The sequence below is a fragment of the Drosophila hydei genome, unplaced genomic scaffold, assembly GCF_003285905.1.
Source record: "Drosophila hydei strain 15085-1641.00,03,60 unplaced genomic scaffold, DhydRS2 tig00000215-arrow-arrow-pilon, whole genome shotgun sequence".
NCBI lineage: Eukaryota > Metazoa > Arthropoda > Insecta > Diptera > Drosophilidae > Drosophila > Drosophila hydei.
Window position 1 is genome coordinate 130,914 of NW_022045687.1, and position 25,861 is coordinate 156,774.

Consider the following 25,861-nt stretch of genomic DNA (forward strand, 5'->3'; position numbering starts at 1 on the left):
CCAATTAGTTAATTACTTAACTCAATTAGCGAAGCATTTATAATCTAGTAAACAAGTCATTTGACCTATTTTCGAGCCCGTTTCTGACAATCAATTACCTTGAAGCCGTGGAAAATATCACATTTTATACGTAATTAAACCGAAATGCATAAAAACAAATTAAAATAATAAAAAAATAAAAACATTTAATTAGAGAACATTTGAGTAACCGAACAGAGAAAAAAAATATAAGTAAAATATAGTTCGTGAACAAAATTTGCATTCTGAATTGTTGTAAAAAAATGTTCTTGATCTAGTTTTTTTTTCCATTTTTTTTCCATTTTCTTTTTTCATTTTTTTTGTTTGTTAAACATCCTTTTGGGATGTGCTTTAATAGAGCGTTATGTGTGTATGGATAGGTGAGTGTGTGTGTGTGTATTGGTGTGTGTGTTTGTGTGGGTGTGTGATATTTTGTTTGTTGTATTTGGAAAACATATAAACAAATGGCTTAGACGCAGACAAATAGGACACTTGGGATAACGTTGGGAAGGAATTTTTGGGGTTTGTTTTTTTTTTTTTTTTTTTTTGATATTTTATTTCGTTTGATATTTTTTTTTTTGTTTTGTTGGGGAACATATAAGGATATATATAGTATTTTTTTTCATTTCATTTGCTTTATATTATTTGATTTTTGGGTTTGTTCTTCAGTTCAGTTACATGTAGACATAGAATTATATATATCTATATTTAAGTAGCTGCTTTTGGCCATTTTACAATAATACTGAAGACCTATTTAACTTATATATTTTTTGGTTGTTGTTATTGTTGTTGTTGTTGTTGTAGCTGACTAATTTCAGTTATTGTACTTTCATTATTTGATACAAAAAGAAAATGTTGTTAAAAGCGACAAACAAAACATGTTTCGTTACTCTCTCTATATATAGGAAAATATATATATATATTAGATGAGTTTTGATATATTTGAAAAGATTCGAGTAAAAAGCTTTGATCAAAACGAAAAACATATATGAGAGAAGGAAAACAAAAACAGAGAGAAAAAGATCAATTCAGAGTTGTATAGAGAGGTTGAAGTGGGTGGAGTGGGTGGCGTGGGTGGAGTGACACAATATGTGAGAAAACGATAAGCGAAAACGAAAACGAAAACGAAAGAACAAACTAGATGAGTCGAAAACCAAATGAAGAACCAAACGGTAAAAACAATTGGATTTGGTGGAATGGCAAAGAAATTCGCTTAGTTTGATGGTGAACTTTTTTGTTGTTGTGGTAACGAGTGACACGAAAGAGTGGGAGAGAGAGAGAGATAGAGAGGCAGAGAGAGATAGTTGGATAGTTTTTTTTTTTTTTTTTTTGGTGTTGCGAGCGAGTGACTGATTCATAAACCATAAATTCAACAAATACACGATCGAATGTATGCTCATGCTATATAAACTGATAATGTATCGATAACACAAATAATCGAAATAATAATCGAATGACATTGCTTGTGATGTATCTTTGGAATCTGTTGTTGCTGTTGTTGTTGTTGTTTTCGTTGTTGTTTGGAGCTGTTAGTATGCGTGTTAATAGTTGTTAATCATAAAATGAGAGAGAGAGAGAGACAGAATGTGTGAGAGAGTGAGAGAGGGGGCGGGCTGGGCTAGGGCTGTGGGCGTAACCAAAGTGAATAACCAACTAAATACACATAGACACGTACACATAACACATACAAATACGAATACGAATACAAATACAAATACAAATACAAATACAAATATATAGTTGGATTATATCCATAATATAATTTTTCTCTTGCAGTTGCGTTTTTTCATTTTCAGTTTCTTTTTTTTACTTTTTGTATATGGCCCTGTATATATATAAATATATATATATAAAGATAAAAAATGTGTATATGGAAATATGCCTTTTAATGGAATCCCTTTGAAGAGCATAAAATGCGTGTGAGTAATGGAAAAAAAAAAGAAAATAAAATAAAAAAAATATATATTTCTGATATGTTTTCCCTTGATTTTGGCTTTAATTATATTTTTTGCTGGCATATTTAATTTGGCTTGGGATTTATTATATTTACATCAATGAATTGTAAACTTGTTTGGGTACTTTGAAATGCGTCAAATGCTGTTCATTGAGGATGAGTGAGAAATGAGTATTAACAAACAGCAAATTCGTGGTGAAATGCATTGGGCTGAGCACAGGATGTGGAGCGGAGCGTCTCGAATTAAAGGCCACAGCAGAAAATTCCAAAAGAAACTAGACAACAAATCAATGTCAAAAATTTATGGAATTCCAGTTGACATAAATGTAGATAAGAAAATACTGAAACAGTATTTTTTAATCATTTTTTCTGCTGTAACTTTCAAGCGCGCGTGAAAACGTTTCTTCTAATAAGGAAGGTATAGCGAGACTTTTTGGATTTCATAAAAAAAAAAAAAAAACAAAAAGAAAAGTCAAACAGAAGAAATACTATGTTTTGAAAGAAACTCTTGTATATTGGAAGGTTTTGAGATGCATGATGCTTATGTGGAATAAGAGAACTGAAAAACTCGATGCAGTTAGATGACGTTGAATGTAAAACTAAAGATGGATAACGAAACCAAAATTGTTGGCGTCTACGAGACTCAGGCCAAAAAAAAATGACAATAAGTATTTTTTTTTGGTATTTTCTTACGCCTGTGTTTCCTTGCAAGTTTGAAATTTTTTGTTTTTTTTTTGTTTTGTATTTTTTTTCGACTTACCAAGGTGTGAACGAGCTCCAGAAGAGACTACAAGTTCACGAGGTTGAAACGTAGTATTTTTGGTATTTTTTAAATTGAATTTTTTTTTTTTTTTTTTTTTTTTTTTTGTAGTTAGGTTGATTGCAAGGCAAATGCAATAAGTTTTTGTGTTGAAATTTGATTTGATTGATTTGGATTTTTTTTTTTGGTTTTAGCACACAACATGAAGGTATCGAGCCACAGCAACAGAGTAGGACAGTACACAATTAATTGACAGGACAATAAAAAAGAAATTAAAAGACAAAAATGCTTTTCGTTAACGAATTGAATCAAAGTTGAGATATTTTTTGTATTTTTTCTAAGATATATACTCATTTTTTTTATCGCTGAGCGATATATGTGTAGGAGACATACCTAGAAGACTTTAGCTTAGCTTGGAACTAAAGCAATTGTTTAATCGAAATAATAAATACATTAAACGTTACACGTTAAAATTAAAGCATAAAACACATTTGACAAAACACACTTAATTTGGTATTTAACATCTGGTATTTTTTCGTTTCTCTTTCTATGCGTGAGATAGCGTTTGGGCATCTTTGGGCTTCTTTTGAGGGGGGGTTTGATTGTTTGATTTCAGCGATTCGTTTTGATATTCATTTTTAGTATATGGTTAGTTGGTTAAATGTGAAACTTAAGATATCGTATGTTAATATTACTTACAAATCATAAGGAGTACTTTCAAGAAAACCAACAAAATCAATTCGCTTTAGACACACACAGTTACGAGAAATGAGAATCCAAATTAAAAACGAATAAATCGATCGATACACACACAGTCAAATTGGATTTAATATATATATAAATATATATATATATATATATATATATGTTTTGTAATTTCCTTGTTTGATAACTAAATATAAATAAATTCCATCTGATTGTTATTTTCTTTCAGTTGTCTTTTGAGTCACAATCACAATATCAAAAAATAAAAAACAACAACAAAAAAGTACACTTTCGACTATTTGACCGTGGCAACTTGTTTGGTTCTCGCATTTCGCATACATTTATCGAATATAGTTCCAGAAACATCAACAAAAATACAAAAAAAAAAAAAAAAAAAAAAAACAAAAAGAAGAACGTAGAGCAAACTAAATACGATACGAACCGAACCCAAGCAAATTAAACATAATTTCTCACCCGCATCGCTGCGAGCAGAAGTTAGCTCAACTCTATACAGAATCAATTTACTTAACAAATGATCGAAACAAAAGAACTAGTTCACTGTGAGGCGAAACCTCTGGAGAACCAAGTGCAAATGAGATCAAAAGACAGAACTCAATGTAAACTGGTAAATATATAGTATATATATATATATACATAGTTTATATATATATATAAATATACATATGTAATATTATGTTACGACCAAGTTTAGTTCAGCTCTCTCTCTATGTATGGGTTAACACCTAAATATATCCTGGGAAATCAAATACACACACGACCATATATATAGATATATATATATATATATATGTATATATGTATATATGTATATATATATATATATGTGTGCCTTGTATATGTATATATCGCTAGACAATCATCGTACTCATCGTGTGTTATCATGATTGTTGCACTGTTTAAAACGAACGTTTGTATTTTTAGTATATTTCATTGTCATCATATATAGTATTTTTTTTTTTGGTTTTTTTTTTTTTTGGGGTTAGACGAACACAAGGAGGTAAAACACTAGACAACACACATACTCAATGAAGTGCTATCATTATTTTCGCTTTGGATTTCTTGAAAAACAGTTTTTTATTTTATTTTGGATGGACCATTCGTATTATAATAGACAAAACGTAGAGTTTCGTAAAAACAATGGAAAATCAAGAGCTTCGAAAGTAAAAAATTGTAACTCATGAGCTGTTTAAAGAAATACTAAATTTAAAAAATTACAAAAATTTATTTTGCGCTTTGGTTTTTTTTTTTTTTTTTTTTTTTTTTGAAGTACCTTCTTCTTCTTTTGAGGCAGGCAAGAAAAGAAAAAGCTCAAACTAGGAGAAATTTTGGCGCGCCAGGCGACATTTGGTATTTTCTTTTCCAAATCGGCATTTTTTGGTATTTTGGTTTTTTTTTTTGTTAAGGCCAGAGCAACTTAGGGAACTCATAAGGTGGAAATAATAGAACTCAAGCACAAGAAGAATGAGACGAAAAAACGTAAACGTTAATTCAACATTTTTTTTCTTTCTGTTTTCTCTTTTGAAAATGATCAAATATCTTTTTTCTTTTCTTCTTTTTCTTTTTTCTTATTTCTTGTTGTTTTTTTAGGTTTGTTTGTAGCACGTCCAACGCATAAATGATAGACTCATTGAGGGGAGAGAGGCGTAAGGGATTGTGGGAATGTGATTGCGGGTATTTTGAATTTTTTTTTGCATTTTTTTGGTATTTTTTTTTGGTATATATTTTTTTTCTTAATTTTTTTTTTTTCGATTTGTTGAGACTACTTTTGAATGTGTTTAGTTGAAAGTTTGAAAACATATGTAAACAAGTTTCAATAACAATTTTCATTTGTAGAGGATTAAACAACTTTTGTGAAAGCATAAAGTACAAATCAAATATATATCTAGTTATATAAATATATATAGATATATATGTATATACACATGTCAACCGACATGTATACGCACATATATGTATATACACAATGTAAATGTAAGATTTTCGAACGAAAACAAAAACAAACACAAAAACAATGATAAAATATTATAGAAAATTTGAGCTTTTTCTCTTCGTTGATGCAGTACCACAAAACGTAAGATTAGGCAGCGATATATAATGGCTAAATGAAAATCGGAAACGGATCTCACGATCCGAAACTCGTCTCTGTGGTGCATACATGAATGTACAGTTATTATATAAATATATGCAGGTCTTTATGTATATATAGATGTTGTTTATATATAATATGATTTACAGGTACATTTATGTATACGAGCATAGAGTATATAGTATTATATACGCTTAACACACATCCGACTTCATCATCATCATCATCATTATCATCATCATTATCATTTTATTCATCTTATTCCAATGTCACGGAACAACAATTGCTAATCGATAATAACGAAATGAAACTGAACAACAAATCAAGTATCGTAACTGAATATGTAAATCAGAAAGTCGATAAATCGATAAATCGATAAGACGTAAAGTAAAAATTATTAAACAATTGCTCAATATATATAAGCCTCATCCATTCGATATATTGTTGACCTAAACTGCGCACTAGGAAGTAATACAGCATATATGGATATAAAGGGCCCCGATATAACAGCTAATATAGATTTTGGCATTGTACTTACTTCTCGCTGTACTCATCCATATGGGCATATGACTGAACCGAATTCTCCTCGATCAGAAACTTGACGCGCTGATAGAACGACGCCGTCACCGAGGGCGGCTGCTTGCGCAGCAGCACTTCGACGGGATCATTGGACGAGAGACACATAATGTGCTCGGAGCAGGCTGGATGCGAGCAGCATTCGCTATCTGAGCAGTCCGTCATGCCATCTACACAGGGATAGAGTTGCTCACACACATTCGTTTCGCATGTCTTCAATTGAGTCTACTTACCGCCATCGTTGTCAATGTTGTCCTTACAGTTCATTTCCAAGGCTATGGAGCAGTCGCTGCCAGCCCAGCCTTCAATACAATCGCAGCGATATTCACCATTCTCCAGAGTGCACTGACCATGACGTGAGCAGCCGTTCTCGCAACCAGCTTAAAGAGAGAGAGAGAAAGAGAGGTTAGCATATCAGCGAGTATGTCAGACAGATAGAGAGAAAAGGCATGAGAGCAAATAGAGAACAAATAGAGAAAGGGGAGAGAGAAACAGAGAAAAACTCTCTCAGCGAGTATGCCAGAGTTGTGACAAGGAAAGAGAGAGAAGTAACAGCGAGAATGCCAGAAAAAAGACAGAAATCAAAGGAGAAAAATGTAGGGAGCAAGGCGAGGGAGAAGCAGAGAGGGAGAGAGGGAGGAGAGGGAGAGCTGAGTGAGCAGAGAAAAAGAAACCGGGCAAAAAGTCTATCATCGAATATGTCAGAGTGTAAAGAGAGGCAAAGGAAAGAGAGAGAAAGAGAGAGACAGCCGTCTAACAACTAGTAAGCAACAGAAAGAAGCGAAAGAGCAGCAAATAAAAGATAGCGAGAAATACAAAAGATTCAACCTAGCGAGAGAATTCAACTGCTCTAAAAACAGCTGAAGAGCGCTAAGCCTGCGCCATTCGTAGCATTGAATCGCTCGAGAGACGTCAGCGAATGGAGCGAGGCTTCACAAAGTAACGAGTAAACTCGTTGGAGTTGTAAATGTGAAAAGCGTACGAATTGCAGCGAATTGAAGCGATTAAAATTTAATGATGCGCTTAAAGTAACAACGCGAGTAGTTTGTGTACTGCGAGTGCTTGACATTTTGTTGTTGATTATTTTTTATTTCATACGTGCTGCGAGTGAAGAGCATTAATATAAAAATAATGTTAATGTTTGGCTCTTCAAGGCGCGCTCAAGTGCGTCGTGAGTGGAGAGCGGGTGAAGCGGGTGAAGGATATCATTCGGGCTGGAGCTTGAGATTTTGGGGCTGAGACTTGGACAGGCATAAGCAGGGCGGAACGGGAGCCGGGGACAAGGCAAAAGTGCCCTTCGCACGCACATACACAACATCATAAACGAAATGTGGAGAAATCTACAAAACAGTAAACATAAAAAGCAAACGAAACGTAACGATAGATGCCACCGTTGATGGGCCTGTTTGGCTTGGCTTGGATTGGGGTTTATTTGTTTGTACCACGACAGCAGCAGCAGCAACAACAACAATGACATGGCAGCATTTGAGCATTTGACGCAAAGTTAATGTCACTTGACATGTGTCATTTGCAAAATGGGTAACCTCGACGCTAACTCAACTTCCGGTATGTTAAAAAGTTTGCGGCGCATAAAATGACTTCCTTGTCGTAACTGCCTTCCTGTTTACGACTCGCACACACACACACACACACGCAGCCAGTTGTGTGTGTGCGTATGTGTGTTTGTACACTACACATATTGGCAATAACGTCAAGTGTTGCTGCCAATATTTGAACGATGTCTGCTGACGCTGCCTTTGCACAAACAATTTACATGAGAATTCTCGCAGGCAAGTGTGTGTACGTGTGTGTTTGTGTGTGAGCGTGTGTGTGTATTGGTATTATGCTAAGTTAACCACATGCAGAAATCTGTCAAAAAGTTGCATAGTTTCAGCCAGCACGAAACACGCAAATCCACTGCAATGCCAAAGCAAATGCCATTAGCAAAACTTAGATTAGCCTCAAGTAACTCGATAGCTGCCAATATGTTCCAGCTGCAACATAGGATGCTTCAAGTACTAAGGAATCTATTGGGACTTTCAGCTAACCAAACTCAACGTACCTCAAGTAACTCGACTGTTCTAGCATCTACTGAGCTGTAGCTTAGCATGCGCCATGTCTTAGGTTGGCAGAGCGTAGTTTCATATAAGTAAAGGAATTTCCCATCGAGCAAACCCTAACAGCCTCAAGTAACTCAATTGTTCTAGCAGCTATTGAGCTATAACTAAGCATGCGTCATGTCTTACGTTAGCAGAGCGTAATTTTATATAAGTCAAAGAATTTTCCACCAAGCAAACCCGCACAAACTTAAATAACTTGGCTGCTTGACATATGTTTAGCGTGAAAGTTGGCAGAATTATGGTTTTTTAAGTAGGAAGTTCGTCGACTATAATTCAGCTCTCTAGAGAAATCTAGAGCACTTAACTAAATGCAATCTTAACTCTTCTCAGCAGCTAATAAAACTATAGCAGGCAGCTGCCTTTACGGCCATAGTTTTATAGTTCTAATCACATATCGCGCCACAGTATGAGTTATATACGAAATTTTTTACAATTTTCCATGGCTGATAGTAAAATCTCGGCGCCGACTTTTAATAATAAAAAAGCTTAACTAAAAAAATAGCGAGAAAATGCGACATAACTTAACGTAAGTGCGGCATAAAATGTCGACGACTATTTGGAAACTTTGCCCACATTAGATGTCACCTAGTAGCCGAAGTCCCCAAGTGAGTGTGGGCGCTGTGGGGCCTCCAGATGGAGAGACATAAAAATGTATCTAGATTTCGGGATTGCAGTCGTGTAATTTGTTACAAATCTCTGCTCAAATTCAATAAACTTTACCGCATTGTGTGTGTGTCGCGTATGCGAAGTGCTAGAGCGAGGCAGATAGAGTGCGCCAGAGCGAGACGGACGGCAAAGTCGTTAAGTACTTTCTAAAAATACAAGCAGACATGCATGTATTTGTTAGCGTACGTGTGTGTGTGTGTGTGTGTGCCAGGATATTGGGTGGCACTTTGTGCTTGTGCAAGCGTGACTCGCACGTCTAAGCTACCACTCCACTAAAAAATGCCCCAAATGCCCCCCTTTGGCGCCGCAGCCGCCCTGCGAAGCGCTGCTGCAACACTTGAATCGATTCAAAACGTTTTTGGCCGTATGTTGTCAGAGGAAGTTCCCATTGGGAATGGCGTTCGACATGGCGGCTTCCAAGCAGCCAGCGGTGTATATGGACAGAAGTGGGCGAAGGGACGGGGCCGACCGAGTGTGGGGCAAAGGGGCTGGGATAAGTGTCTTTTGCTTGGGCCTGAGTGAAATGACGTCGGAAGTTTTATTGGTTTTGCACACGTCAACGAAATGTAATACACACACAAACATACAGACAGACAGAGAGAGAGAGAGAGAGAGAGAGAGAGAGCGTAATAGTGCGAGTGAGATAACCATAGACAGGCAACATACGTAGACATGGCCCCCTTTGAGACAGAACTATGTGTAATGCCATTACATGCATGCCTGAACCGCGTCGTCACCGTCGCCGTCGCCAGGGGCTCCCACACACACACACACACAGAGCTTGGTTTCTACACACAGCAAATGTTTTTGTAACATGACTGTTTGTTTTTAAAGTTTTAATCACTGTCAATCGATAGCTACTTATCATGCTGCACTGCAACCAGCGAGCCACCCAATGCGGGACTGTTGGCCACTTTAATTGACAGTTGCCAAAATAAACCCAAAAGGAATGAAAAACGGCGCAAAAGTTGTTCAGCTGCTTGGTTAAATCAGGATGGCAAAACTGTCAAGTGCAGAGCGTTAAGGCAGCTGTCACGCCCCTTCAGCACACACACACACACACACAGCAGTGCTGGGGGCAGGAGGGGCACACTTTTACAGTTCTCTCGGCCAAATGGCGTAAACATGTACAAAATACTTTGGCGCAAGTGCAAAAAATATTGATAAAAAGCAAGAGCAACAACAGCAAAAGCAACAGCAACAGCCACAGCTCTGACTTGCAGCCAATATCAGCAAAGAGAGGGAGAGAGAGAGGGAGAGAGGGAGAGCAGGACTTGTCGCACACAGATAGCGTAACTGTAATGTCGCAATGTTTTTGGTTGGCTTGGCGCTATTGCGACAGAACGCGACAAAATTGTTGCTGCTGCTGCTGCTGCGAACTCAATGTGAAATGTGGAAATGTCAGCTGCGGTTGCTACGCGTTTTTGTTTCGTATTGGCGCATCGCTAATCGATTGAGCATTCGTTGTAAATGGTCAACAGCTGCAGCTGCAATTGCCGTTGAGGTCAAGCCAGAGCCTGGAAGTTCCAGCGGTTTTGCCCAAACAGCTCAACTGTCCAGCAGCTGACCGCAATGCAACATGAAGACATGGCCAGTGCTACAAGCGAGCTCGGTTTTCAAATGCTACAGCCGAGAGCGCTGTAAGACAAGCCGCACATAAATAATTCATTTAGCTGCACGTCGAGCCTGTTCCTGGCCAGACAGAGTTCAAGTCTCCATCAGCTGACTGCAGTTGTTCAGGCATGCACTGAGCTAGCTGTTGGTCCTTTGACCGTCACAAGATCATCTTATCTTAGCTCAATTGTTTCAATACTTACGCAGCGTGCAGTGTCTTCCGTTCCAGCCCTGGGAGCAGACGCAGGTGCCGTTCTTGCATTGTCCATGCTCCGAGCAGCGGGCATCGCAGGGCAGCTGATCGCATAGATTGCCCGTCCAGCCGATGTTACAGCGACATTTGCCCGACTCGCAAACGCCATTGCGGCCGCAGTCCAAGCTGCAAACAGCTGTAGAGGAGGAAAAGAGAGAGAAGTTGTTAAGTAAATTCAATATATAAATGAAATGAAATGAAATGAAATGAAATGGCAAGGGTCCAAGTCCAAGTCCAAGTCTGGTTATAATATTTGTACATATGTGCATTTAAATTCATTAAAGTGCTGCACAACGTGACCTCCCCCCTACCCCCTACCCCACGCACACACACCCCCGCCCATGGCAACGAGATATTTCTACTCGTTACACTTCGCACTTGGCACTCGCTGCCCGTGGCTTATGGCTGTAAAATGTGGCCCCAGCGAGTGAACCATAAAAACAACATTATAAATGTAACATTTACGTGGCAACAAGCGGGCACCCCACCACCGCACCACACCACCACACAATGCCCCCAGCCCAACTGGGCGACGTTGACTTTTGTTCTTTGCCAGCGTCGCAGGCGTAAATTTATTTTATTTGCCCAGGCGAACCTGCGTATTAAATAAATAATGAATTTTTATGAAGCTCTGCTTCATTACGCCCACTGCTCCCTCCCTGGCTACGCGCCACCTGACTGGGCGTGGTCGTGTTTGCCGCCTGTCGGTGCTAAAAAGTTAAGCAAATTAGGCGTGCGTGCCCACAGACGCGAGTCCTTTTGCCCTTTTGCACCATGCCCTGCCCAGCAGACAGCCTACCCGCTCCACTCGTCTCCTGGACCCTACTCTTGGCGCCTCTCTGCTCTTTGTCGCCGTGTCCAACTTCAGTTTGCGAGTGGTTACATCGTAAGCTGCATGTTTTATTGGGCCACCATCCTTCGAAATGATTATGGACCCGGGGCGTTCAGCGCTTCGTTCTTGTTGCTGTAGTAATCGGTAAATTTGTTGTTGTCGGCTGACTTTTTGGCCTGTTGGTTTTATTTTTTTGGCTTTTTTCTGGTGGGAGGGGGGGGGGGGGTTGGCGGGGTATGGGCGTAGTCCTAATTGAAGGCTCGGCTTTATGGCCATCATCTAATTTGGATTCGGTCCATGCGATAAACCATCATTATGTGTAAGCATACGCAATGCTTCATCATGCCGCCGCCCTGGCCCCATATAATAACTGCATTAGTTGCCATCTGCTTTTATGACTCACATCGAGCCACCCACATTGCCATTGTTCGTTTTGGCCAACTTGCTTTACAGCCATGCAGCATAAGCCCTGAGCACTTGGAACGGCGCATTTCATTGAGCTGCCAGCTCAAAGGTATGCCCTTATACGGTTTTAGTACTACATGATATGATCACAGAGATTCTAATAAATGTTTTATATATACATGTATATATAAATATATACATATATATATATATATATATTCTCTATGGGCGAGTATTGGTTAACAAGTTATGTCCTAGTGCTTTTGGCTTTTATTGCGAGTTACTTGAAAGCTGCGGTTGATTGCCAGCTCAAGCCAAACTATGGACAAGTATTAATTAGCAGGTTAAACCCCTCTGCTTCTAGCCTTTGTTGAAGCTTTAAAGCTTAGCTAAGAGCCCAGCTGCAAATTTACATGATTTTACTCTGATTTTATTCAAATATTTCGAGCTTCGATAGGCAAGCTTTCGACATAGATATTTAGGCTTAGTTTTTAGCAGCTTTGAGTATCTATGAGATCTAAATCAAGTCAAGTTTAATTTTTTATAGCACGCATTTATAGTTTCGCCATTTCCTTTTTGGAAAAACTATGAAAATTAAAGTGAAATCTCGACTAAGCTTATCACACATGTTAAATGCGCCACGCCCAGCTTCAAACACTTCTCAGTTCTCATTTGAATTCAATGCTCGAACTGAAGAATCATTTGTAAGCAGCTTGTTGTTCGGAACGACACCGGAAAACAACAAGCAAAACAAAACAATGAAAAAAAGGGAAAAACAACAAATAGCACACACACGTAACACCCGCAAACAATATACAAATAACATACACACACACAGGCACACACATGCACTGAGCGAAACACAGAGTGCAATTGTTATTCCGGTTATTTGTATGAGGTGTGTATGGATGGGTCTGGGTCGCCGGGCGTTCTTCATATGCTGCACTCACCTTGCGAACAATCTGGTCCCGTCCAGTGGCGCTCGCAGACGCATTGTCCCGTCTCCAGGTCGTAGGTGCCGTGCTCGGAGCAGCCGGGCAGGCATTGATACACCTGCTGATCAATGGTGCCGCAGTCCTCGCCCTGCCAGCCGGCCTTGCAATAGCATTGCCCGGCCACGCAGGTGCCATGGCCGGAGCACAATGGATCGAGGCAATCATCTGCACGATTCCAAAATGCACGCCACGATGTCAGAGCAGCAGCCGGAGGAACGGATTCGATGTTGTTGGGACGTTTCCAAGAGGAAGAGAGAAGAATACAAAATGGGTTTTTGTTAGTCGCAAAGCATATACAAATACAAATACAAATACATATACATATACATATACATATACATATACAAATATATAAAAAAAAATGTAGCATACAATATGTGCACAGATACACCCAATGTGTAGCAGGATACGTGTGTGTGTGTGCGTGTGTGGGAGGGTTTACCTCGTAACAGTCTTGGCAAAACAAAAGCCCGTCACGAACCGCTGGCAATACATGCCGCTAGCCCGTTAGTCGCCCGCACACACACAGACACTTACTACACACCAATTTCGGGGTCAGGTCACACACACACACACACTAGCACACATGACATGATTAGTATGTTGGACACGTACGAAAGTGGTCATTAAAATGAAATTCCAGTTTAGTTCAACTTGGTAATTTTGCACAGTTGTTGCAATTTTGTTTTACTCTCTCCCTCTATCTCTCTCTCTCTCTCTTTTTCTTGTTCTAACTGTCTCTCTCTATTTTTCTGCCTTTGCCTCTGCTGTCGTCAGCGTCTTCTACGCTTTACTTTGCCTGCCTCAAGCTATTGCTGCCCTCACTCGAAGCTCTTCACTTTAGTTGATGAATTTAGATTTGTATCAAATATAATAAATAGAAAAGAGAAAAGAGAAAAGATGAAAAAGATTAAAAGAGAAAAGAGAAAAGATAAAAGAGAAAGAGAAAAGAGAAAAGATAAAAGAAGAAAAGCTGACAAAGAGAAAAGAGAAAAGAGAAAAGAGAAAAAGAGAAAAGGAAAGAGAAAGAGAATAGAGAAAGAGAAAAGAGAAAAGAGAAAAGAGAAAGAGAAAAGAAAAAGAGAAAGAGAAAGAGAAAGAGAAAAAGAGAAAAGAGAAAAGAGAAAAGATGAAAAGATAAAAGAGAAAAGAGAAATATAAAATATAAAAGATAAAAATATAAATATAAAAGATAAAATATAAAATATAAAATATAAAATATAAAATATAAAATATAAAATAGAAATATAAAATAAAAGATAAATATAAAATATAAAATATAAAATATAAAATATAAAATATAAAATATAAAATATAAAATATAAAATATAAAATATAAAATATAAAATATAAAATATAAAATATATAATATAAAATATATTTTTATATATATTTTTTGCTCTTAAATCTAAATATAAATTTTGATAAATTATTATGATTATCTCATTGATTTCCAATTGCTTCTAGTATAACTGTATAATTTCTATATGTTTAATAATATAGAGATTCTACTAAGTTTTGCAGCCAAGCTCTTCAAGTTCTTCTCAACTCAGCGCGAGATACTCTATAATTTTTCTAATACCTTCTTTTCTTTGGCTTGGTGTCCCACTTCTGTTGCCGCTGCTGCCTTAGCTTTTTCTACACACTTTTTTTCTTGTTGCTTCTGCTTCTTCTTCTTCATTTTCTTGTTCTTCTTGAACTTCTAGGTCTTGGCTTGTTGAGCGTTTTGTATGTGAAATATGCTTTCGACATATAAATTCGATTCTATACGTCTTATGTTTGCTTTGTAGTCGTTGTTGTTGCTGTTGTTGTTTGTTCTGTTTGTTGTTCGCTTGTTTTGTATGCCAAGGGTCCAGTTCACACACACGCACACCATGGAGTGGCAACAAGCAATCACATGTACAGGCATTCAGCCAGTCAGTGGTATATACATGTACACATGTTTGTGGTGCGTCTGTGTGTGTGTGTGTGGGTGCTGCATATTTTATGCACTTCCAATTTTTTGCTCGTTTCTGTTACTTTGTCAGTTGTTGGGGCAGCAGCTGCTGAAGCGAGCGTTAAAGAGCCAAGTGAGAGTCAAGTGCTTTAATTGACGCTGCCAGAGGCCTTTGACCCGCCGCCCATCTCCCCGAGGCCCACAAAAGTTGCCCTTGCTGCAATTTAAAGACCACCAAAAATAAAACACATCCACATACACACGCAGAAGGCACACGGACACGAACTAAACGTTGGGGCGGCATAATAACTGAAATATTTTGGCGTCACCAGGACACGCCCCTGCCGCTGCCCCGCCCATCGTTCGCCCGTACCGAAAATAGTGGTAGCTGGTGCCTTATCGGAGCCCAAAGTCAACATTGGGCAAAAGGCCTGGGACCGAAAACAGTTCCCGAAAATTGCAAACAAGGCAAATAAATAATTTTAGCATTTTTATGCCAAGTCAGCAGCAGCAGATACACACACACACACACACACACACAGGCATAGACATTCTAACACACAGACAGAGAGTGGCGGGGTTTTTGTTTTGTTTTTGCCTTGACACTTACGTTGATCGCAGTAGGGTCCCTTCCAGCCGCGCTCGCAGTGGCACTCGCCCTCGATGCAGCGGCCGTGGCTGGAGCAATTGGGCACCTCGCACTCGCCCACGGGTATGTCGCACTCGGCACCCTTCCAGCCGTCCTCGCAATGGCAGACGCCGCCGCCATAGTGCCCATGTGCCGAGCAGAGTACTGGACAAACGCCTGCAAAGAGTCAAGTCGACCAAATATTAAAGAGGGATAGATAAAGAGAGAGAGGGAGAGAGAGTGAGAGACAGACGAACTGAAGTAAAACGAAAATTGGTATTGAAAAGTGTCAGACAAGGCAAAGAAAAAAGGACGCAGAGCGCACTGTAAATAAATAATAAAAATACTTTACGGCACAGTGGAGCAAAAGCAATAAGAACGAAAACGGTTAAAGGTCGGGAAAAGCCAACAAAATTCAATTGTAATTTTAATTTGATATTAAAAAGGCAAAGACTGCGGAGCTATAAAAATAAGAGCTGTAAATTGTGTTACGTTTAACGCGTGTTATCGATTTATCGAATAACGATTTATCGTTCTAATGTATTGGATATTACATTTTGATTTGTCAATTCATGGCAAACAGTCAAAATCAGTATGTTTGAGAAAAGTTTGTAATGAGAACTATCGTTTATCGATAACACATTTAAATTTCGATTTTAACTCTGAAGCTGACGAGTTACAATAAACATCTAACAGTTTAACAGCTGTTCGTTAGTTTGTTGCAAGTTGTTTTCATTAAAGGAGATGTATAAAAAGTGTTATCGATAACATATATGGATAATATATCAAATTTATATATGCACTGAAAGATGTCAGCAGAAATGTATATCTTTTATGAAGTTATCGTTGCCAACTCTCCTCAAACGCACGAAATTATCGATATCAACGTATTGAAATATTTATCGATAGCATACATAATTGTATAAGCTGATCTACACTTACAGAATGTTATAGATATCAACTGCCAGTCAATGATTTATCGAAACTTTTTATTACTTGGAATGCTTTGTTCAAAATTGTTATCGATTCATTTATCGATATGTTATTTTGAACCATAGAACTAGCAGCGTGCACCAAGGTGCGAGCTAAGCAAACGGACAGCTATGTGCGCTGAGGGTCGCACGGCAAGTGGATTTGAGTTTCAGCTTTCGCCGGGTCTGGCTGGGGTGCCAAAAACAAACAGAAGCAGGTGATGCTGACAGCTCAACTTTGGCGTAAGTTTTTAATTTAAATTGCAGCTGCAGAGTGGACATGGGTCTGGTGGGATGGTAGATGGGCAGTTGTACTTACTTTTGGAACAGTCCACGCCTTGATAGCCATCGATGCAATCGCACTTGCCCAGATAGCAGCTGCCACGGCCCGAACAATCGTTGGGGCAGGTGGTGCTGACGCCTTCGGCCTCCTCGGCGAGCAGCGAAACGGAATGGGCGACCAGTTCATCATTGTAAACGGATATGAACCACAGGCCAGTGTCCAGATATTGCAGCAACGATACATTCACAGTCATGGCGTCCATATCGAGAGCGGGCAAGCCACCAGCACCACCATCGGCGGCGGACCGTTTGTGCAGCGCATGTGCCACTGAGCCCATCTTATCTCGTCGCCTTTGCTGCTCGGCAATGTCCTGAAGCGTGCCGCCTTCGAAGTATTCGCCAGAGTCTAGGCCAGCTGGTGACTCATCGCTGCTATCGTTTAACTCATCCTCGACATGATCCTGATCCAGTTCGAAATCCTCATCGGAGCTGCTGCTGCGTCGACGACGTCGCAGTTGCAATTGCTGTTGTTGCTTTTCATTTTCCTTTTCCTTTTCCTTTTCCATTTCGATTTGCATTTCCTTTTCGTAAACACCAATCAGTCCCAGATCCTTGGCATTGTGGGTCATGTTGCTGGCGCCACGACGATGTCGCAAATGGCTATCGAGTCGTCCGCCCTTGATGAACTCCACAAAATCATGCTGCGTCACCGACGGAGCCACATTGCGGCGCGAATAGACTGCGAAATGAGCGCCCCATGGCAGCGTGAAGTTGAACCGAATGAAGGCCGGATGCTTGTTGCGAAACTCGAGTGTCCAGAACTGATAGGCCGGTATATTGGCATGGTATAGCTCATTGAAGTCCTTCAGCTCAACCACCTGTGGCCACTGGCCGCCGCTCAGCCCGACGCCCTGCTGCTGCTGCAACGCCGGATGATGATGACCCGCCTGCTGCAGCAGCAGATTATGTTGCTGCTGGCCCAAGCCGCCGGCTGCACCGCCATAGGTCAGTTGATCCTGCAGCTGGGTATTGGTCGCGTCCAACGGCGTCAGCGGCTGATTGATGGCATGTGGCTGCTGCTGCTGCAGCAACAGTTGCTGCTGTATGCCAGTGGCGCCGCCAGCTGCTGCCGCTGCCCCACCATTGTTGCCTGCATGATCCGAGGTGCTGGTCTGTATCGATTCCTCTGTAGGATAGGCGGTGGCACTGCTGCCACCTGCTTGCCCCTTGTTGTCGCCACCTTTGCCGCCAGCGCCGCCGCGCAGATCGTGCGGCTGCGATTTGACATCTTGGACTAGGATACAATTCGAGCTGTCCATGTTCGGTTTCATCGAACTGACTGCTGCGTGACGCAGTCAACGCCAAAATCGAGAAAGAGAAAGGAAGAAAGAGAGAGAGAGAGAGTGTGTGAGTGAGACATTTTTTGGTTAGTCCTTTTGTGGTTTTTGGCTGCGATTTGCTAGCTGGAACGCAAATGTGCGACCCGGCCCCATAAATCGCATGACTGCTAAATTTAACGCCATAAATCTGATGCTCCTTTGGGCGAGCAGCAGCAGCAGCAGCGGCAGCCGCTGGCAATAATGTTTAGTGTGGTGCTGTCCTTGTGGCTCAGTGGCTCCAGCAGCTGCTGTATGCTGCAGGCGCTGCTATTTTCGTTTCTTTTTTCACACACATAAATTTTTGGCATCATATTTTAACGCCATATTAATATGCACTCGCCCATAAATCAATTCTGTTGCCATCTTGCTCCCACACACACACACATATGCACACCATCTAACTCTTTCGTGCGGACAGAAAATGCGCGTTGTTAACACGTTTGCATTTTGCTAGCCATCGATGGCCGATGGCCAATGGATGACGGCTATCGTTTATCGATAACACATGAAATTTATGTTCTTTGGCGCCAGCTGCCACACGCATTTATCTGGGCCATGTTGCATAATGAGTTCCATAAATGTTGCCGCAACTGCAATGGCAGCTGCCTTACATCATGACTGAGGCGCATGCATTTCAATCAACATCAATCAAGCTCAATCACTAGTGTAAGCCAGTCAACTTTAAAAGCCAAAGCTTACATCTATTCACTTTAAATAAGTGTTGCTCATTCACGTTGGCATTCAATCACGCTCAATCATTTCACATATTTCTCTCGCAGCTAGCGCCTGTCAAGCAATCTAGTCAATTCCATTAGCATAAGCCTATTGCAATTTGTAAGCAGAGCTAAAAGCACTTACACACAGTTAGCAACAGCTAGTCAATCAGTCAATCAATTACAAACCAATCAATCAGAACAAAAACAAAAAAAAATCATTTATTCCTTTTAATGCTTAGCAATGCAATTAAACATTGGCGAGAGAGGTTGAGAGAACAGCAGATGGAATCAAGAATAGAGATGGAAAATGGGAAGTGGGAAATGGAAAATGAAAAATGGGAAATGGGAAATGGAGCATGGTAATGTCGACTGCTCGACATGTAAACTAATGCGACCTAATGATGTCGATGTCGTTGTCGTTGTCGTTGCCGTTGTCGTTGTCGTTGACGTTGTCTATGGCCGATGTCTTGGCAATGTGCTGCAAACAAAAGTAACTACACACACGCACACATACCTACGCACACACACGCACACATACCTATGCAATTACTCATGTGAGGCACGACAAATTAACGTCAACGAACGTGCTTCAATTTGGCTGTTGAGCTTTTAATTTAAGCGAAGTACACACACACACACACACACACACACACACACACACACACACACACACACACACACACACACACACTCACACACACACAGACACAGACACATGTTCTATAAATATTTATAAGAGGCCTACGCTGCGCAAGTCAGAAAAGCAAAAAAAAAACTGTTTGTATGACTGAAAGACATTTTAATTATCAAAGTTGATTGATTGATTGATGAGTAGTGTAAGTTGTCTGCTTCAGCCTGCTACATTATTCAGGACGATTTGAGCGCACATTCTGAATCTGTGCAGCACTCTATTTTAATCAATAGATTAGTTCAGCTAATGCTCGCTGTACTTCAACCGGCAAAGAGCAAGGAAAACTTCAAGGATTTGTCCGGCTAAGTCAAGGTAAATGCAGATGACGTCAGGTCTTGGCCGTCAAAGGATATGCAGCGTAGCTAAGAATAGTTGCTAATACCAGCTTTGGTCATGCTGGAAGAATGATATCGTTAGGAGAAACTTTGCTAATGATCGCATGCCATCAAGCCAAGCAAACACTAGGACTGCCTTTAAAATGAAAGGAAAAACTGAGTGAAGACGCAAATACTTTACTAATTTCGATGGCAGGGCTAAGTATTTAAGTTCTTGAATATTTGATGCCATGTGCCTGCCCCTCAGATATGGATGGCATAATGAGCAGGGAGAACAAACAGACAAAACAAAGAAAAAAAAAACAGAAAGAAAGAAAAGAACCCACACCCCGACAGACAGACGGACATCTATATGGTATATGTGTATAAAGTAGAGCCCATCATTAATAAATAAAGAGCCAGTAATGGAAAGGGTGGGGCAGATGGAGAGCTACGAATTTGAGGCAGGATGTAGTTCTATTAAGTTAACAAGCATTTCATTTAAGTGGCTCGCAACTGGTCAACCAACTGGAACATGAGGAGGAATGGGAAGGGGTGCGGGAACGATAACTAAAACTGGAACTGGAGCCTGCCCAAAGGACACGCGCAACACAAGAGACAAACAAATGATAGCAGTTGGGGCCAAGGAAAAACAGCTTGGCACAGTTTTCCGCGCCTTTCTTGGTAGCCACACAAGTTGCCCAGGGGCGGCCAGAGCTGGGGGAAGGGGGTTGAGCTGCGAGTTGCGAGTTGCGACACAGGACCAATTAAATTTGATTACAATTTGTGGCAAAGCCATAGGAAGCACATCACATACAATGAAATAAGCAACCCTATCAAGCTGTGCGCCCAAGGATATTTACTTAGTGAGCAGCGCGGAGCGAGAGCGTTGGCTATGGAAAAAGTCGATAAATTTATGTGTGTGCGGGTGAGTGTGTGTGTGTGTGTGTGTGGGTGGTTGAGTTAAATTCAGAACGACTCAATTTGGCAGGACTGAGAACGTTGGGCAGAGTAGACACTGACCGGCCAGAGGACACTCCTTTTAAAGCCGTTATTTATATTTAGCCATCAGCTAAGCCCACGCAGCCAGGGTGTGTGCATTCGATTAGTTAATTTTTATTTTAGTTTCCCTTCCTCTTGCCTTTGCTTCTGTTTGGCCACACGCAATAAGCGGAACCGGAAATGCGAGCCGTTAAGATCAGCTAATTGAATCTACGTGCTCCAATGCCAGCAAGTGGCTCTTCAAGCTAATGAGAGCGAGCCAGCGGCTGGGAGTTGCAACTTGGTGGAGTGTGGAGCGTGAAGGGTTGGGGGGAGGGGCTACGGCAAAGGGTTGCAAAAGTTGGCCATGTCCTGGACAAAGTTACAAAAATTTATGAAGCATTTTCTTAATTGCACTTCCTTGAAGAAAAATAATTTATTTAAACGACAAGCGCACACCTTTAGCCCCTCCCCAGCAACACGTTGAGGCGCCAGCTGGACATGCTCGAGTGGGAACAGGAAGTCAGAGAGCGTTAGAGCGGGTTAGAGGTCACGCCCTGTAATAGTTGTTGCTGCTACTGCTGCTGTTGCTGCTGGCTGTCAGTGGCAAATGTCGTGTTGCGTCATTTTAATTGAAATTTTCTTCGGAAAATTCTTTTTCTCTTTTGGCAATTGGCACAAGTTTTAATGGTGCAAACGGTTAGGCAACAAAACGACATGCACTTGAAGTGCGGCTGTTCCTTAACTGAAAGTCGCTTAGCTTTATCATTAAACAGGCAAGAAACAATGCAACGATTTCAGAAACTCTCTACTCTCTACTCTCTACTCTCTACTCTCTACTCTCTACTCTCTACTCTCTACTCTCTACTCTTTACTCTCTACTCTCTACTCTCTACTCTCTACTCTCTACTCTCTACTCTCTACTCTCTACTCTCTACTCTCTACTCTCTACTCTCTACTCTCTACTCTCTACTCTCTACTCTCTACTCTCTACTCTCTACTCTTACTCTCTACTCTCTACTCTCTACTCTCTACTCTCTACTCTCTACTCTCTACTCTCTACTCTCTACTCTCTACTCTCTACTCTCTACTCTCTACTCTCTACTCTCTACTCTCTACTCTCTACTCTCTACCTCTACTCTCTACTCTCTACTCTCTACTCTCTACTCTCTACTCTCTACTCTCTACTCTCTACTCTCTACTCTCTACTCTCTACTCTCTACTCTCTACTCTCTACTCTCTACTCTCTACTCTCTACTCTCTACTCTCTACTCTCTACTCTCTACTCTCTACTCTCTACTCTCTACTCTCTACTCTCTACTCTCTACTCTCTACTCTCTACTCTCTACTCTCTACTCTCTACTCTCTACTCTCTACTCTCTACTCTCTACTCTCTACTCTCTACTATCTACTCTCTACTCTCTACTCTCTACTCTCTACTCTCTACTCTCTACTCTCTACTCTCTACTCTCTACTCTCTACTCTCTACTCTCTACACTCTCTGTAAATAGTTAACAGATGAATTTCATTTGCAACTCTTAGCTCGTCACTCCTTAAGTTTGTGCTTGACTAATTTATGTTCTTTGTTGTGGTTAGGTAAAGGCAATGCCAGTCAATTGACTGCATGCATGCATAAGACTTTTTCCAAGCATTACTGTGAGATGCCAGTAAAACCACAGAGAGCCCCAGAGAAGGGCAGGCAGTAAAACTGAGTGGCTGAGAGAGTGCAAAAGGGACAAGGAAAAAAGTGAACAAACCAAATCGAGTGGCTAATTGAGTATAGTGAAGCCCTTCGAAACAAAGCTTAAGGCGAAAGTCAAGAGAAAATATTTCTGGAAAATCACAATGAATGCCATATTTGTGGCAAAAGGCAAAGGAAAACTTGTTGGGGCTGCAATTGAATTAAGAGCTCTTAATAGCTGAGCAACGGCAACAGCAACAGCAACAGCAGCAGCAACAACAATCGAGTTGCATTAGAGTTTTGGCCGCACTGAAGCGTTGCCAGTTCTTGTCAAACCAAATTGACAGACGGTGCACAAGTTCCAGGCTAGCCGCAGAAAAGCTCAAAGCGAAAAGCCCAAGTGCATAGCCCATTGTGAATGCTTGAACTAAATGCTTACAAGTATTTGCTAACAAATTAGAATGTTGTGCAACTGGGCTAACCGCATCCGTAAAAATGTTCAATGAATCGCCAAGCTGGCCAGCTGCAAATGACAAGCCAGATAAGCGTATGAGAGCTACAGCTTTGCTTTGGTCAAGGCTTGGCAACAATGTGGGGCAAGGCTTGGGCACAAATTGTGTGAAACAGTGCATATCGAATGAGTTTCCGATAGTTTATGCGCTTAAAAATCGATTAACCTATTTCCGATAACTACTGCAATGCGCATCCGCATCCGCATCCGCATCCGCATCCTGATACCCCTTTTAACTGCCAGTCAAACATGTTAAATGTCCTGATTGTCGCTTGTTCCTGCCCTGCTGTCAGCCTGTATCATTGCTCTTGTTGCTGTCGCAGCTGTTGCAATTGCACTTATCGCTGTTGCCGTTGCCGTTGCCGTTGCCGTTGCTGTTGCTGTTATGATAGAAACTGGCGCATCAGTGGTAATTCGAGCCGTGGCCTGCTCAAACATTTTGTGCACACAGCAACAACAACTTCATGGACAGCTTGCATGTTTGCTGCAGTTGTTGTTGCTGCGGTTGTTCCACATGTCACGTTGTTGGCCTGTTGACGTTGCGGTCGATTATCGTATAGATATGACAGATGTATCGCATATATTGGCTAGCAAATTATGACAGTCATTTGCACACAGACACAGCGAGAGCAAGAGATAGGGGGGAGAGAGATGCAAAATCCTGTGGCTAAATTTATATATATCGAGAATTACGAATTGCTGCGCTGCCAGTTAATGAATATGGGCTTGAATAGTGCCTAACAGAAGTATGTGCATACTTATAGACAAAAAAAAAATAAAATCAAAAAGAAAAAGCACAGAAATTTGTGGAAAGTTAAGAATTTCGCTTTCAGCGCTAATGCGCAAATGTTGGCAGCAAATTTTTGGCAGCTAATGCATTAGCGGCTCTGCCTGTGTCTGTGTGTGTGCGTGTGTGTCACTCACTTTGCTCGCCGAGCAGCGCCTCTGGCTTGTTTACCAAAGCACACGCTTACACAGTTTTGTTTGCAACATGTGCAGCGCGTCGAATGTTTGCCCTGAAAAGTAGGCAACACTTTTTGGCAGCTGCCCACTCCTGCTCGCATGTGTGTGTGTGTGTGAGTGCTCAAGTATGTGCGTGTTATACTAAGCCCTGCAATTGCCACTTGGCCAGGGCAACATGCAAACTCTCTTGTTTTCGGTTCATTAGAAATCTGCGCTGAAATGTAGGCAACATTTTTGTGCTCTGCGCTCTGCCCACAGAAGTAGGCAACACTTCTCGGCGCTGCTTATCAAATTTCTCAACGAAACTTTGGCTCTGCTGAGCGTGTAGGGGGGCGGGGCAGGTTGCTTAACAAAATGCAAATCAAATTAAAGGCCACACAGACACACGCACAGGATGCAAACAAACAAAGCGAAGCCTCGTCTCAACTCGTTTGTTTGCGCTTGTTAATTAACTGACAATGATGTGTGTGTGCGTGTGTTTGTGTGTGTTAGTGCGTGTCTGTTTGTATATTTTTAAATGTCAGCTAACACACACACGCACACACGCACACATACGCAGGCAACGTCGCATCTGGCCCGCCCGCAAGTGTTTGCTAATTTTATTAAACCCTCTTGCGCTTAATTAATAGAAAATGATTGCGCAAACAGACGTCGCACACACACTCAGCTACACAGTCTGGGCGTAACAGCAGCTGCAAAAATATTAGCCACTATTAAAAGCTAAAGCGCAGTCGAGCTGTTTTCATCACCTGCTGCTGCTGCCTTCATCTTAACCCCGCAGCTTTAAAACTATTCAACCATAAAACGACCCACACACATACACACACACACACACACACACACAGAGATTTTGGCGAAGCGTAAATTCATTTACCGCAGCGCAGCGAAGCCGACAGCCAACACACAACACAAAAAGCTTTTTACACAAATGAGTTTATGGATAGTCCCACCTAACTCCCAACCGCACACACACACACACATACACACACACACACTGTATGCGAGGGCAGCCACACAAATTAATACATTATTTTTAAAAGATAAATTTCAAGCAGATCTACTCGCTCTCACACACGCGCGCCCCACTGACTGGCAAACAATTAAATCAGTGAAATCCACACGCAGCTTTTGGGCATAGTCCCCAGCTATTGCTAACCTCGCAGCCATATGATGTTGCCTGCCGGCGTCTGCCCACAAAATGTTCACAACTTTTCAACTTAAATTCATTTTGTGCGCCAAAGTAAAGTGCCTGGCCCATAAGACCAGAAGGCGGGCAGGTAGGGGACGTGGGGCCATCTGACTGGGGTTGCTTTTCAGCCAACCAGGCAGCCACCCAGGCAGCAGCCACCCCAGTCACCCAGCCAGCCAAGTGGCATCACACATTTTTCTCGTGGTTTGTTGTAAATTTGTTTTCGTTCACTTGCAACGTTGTGACACCGCAGCAACAGCAGCCACTGAGGAGGGTCTGGGGCGGCAGCCGCAACTTTCGTTGCTCTCTTTGTTGTTGTAAATCAGAGCCTGCGACTCTCTGAACCAGCAGCTGCTGCCACTGCTGCTAAAAGCATAGATAATAAATTAAGCGCAGCACGCTTCAAGTCAAATAGCTGCCACGCCCATGCCGTAAGATGAACAGGTAGGCATTTTAGGCCAGGGATAGAGCTTCAATAATATTCGATTTGACAGAGTTTAGTTTAAGCTTCAAACAGCCTTGGAATAGATTAGAGATAAGTGGCACTTGCCACTTATTCAACACGATAGTTCAAAGCATTAATATCACAAAATGTTCTATGCAATAAAGCCCAT

The 25,861-nt window shown here is 41.1% G+C and overlaps 1 protein-coding gene across 1 annotated transcript in view; it reads right to left on the minus strand.

Annotated features, from left to right (window-relative positions):
• The window catches only part of LOC111598861 (teneurin-a), a 168,811-nt gene that overhangs the window by 41,589 nt on the left and 101,361 nt on the right, over positions 1-25,861 (minus strand). The window contains exons 5-10 of the mRNA XM_023314305.2: positions 16,860-18,164; positions 15,552-15,746; positions 12,961-13,170; positions 10,724-10,909; positions 6,354-6,500; positions 6,083-6,290 (exon numbers count right to left, since the gene is read on the minus strand). Coding sequence (XP_023170073.2) covers positions 6,083-6,290; positions 6,354-6,500; positions 10,724-10,909; positions 12,961-13,170; positions 15,552-15,746; positions 16,860-18,164 — 2,251 coding nt within the window. The remainder of the gene's footprint in view (positions 1-6,082; positions 6,291-6,353; positions 6,501-10,723; positions 10,910-12,960; positions 13,171-15,551; positions 15,747-16,859; positions 18,165-25,861) is intronic.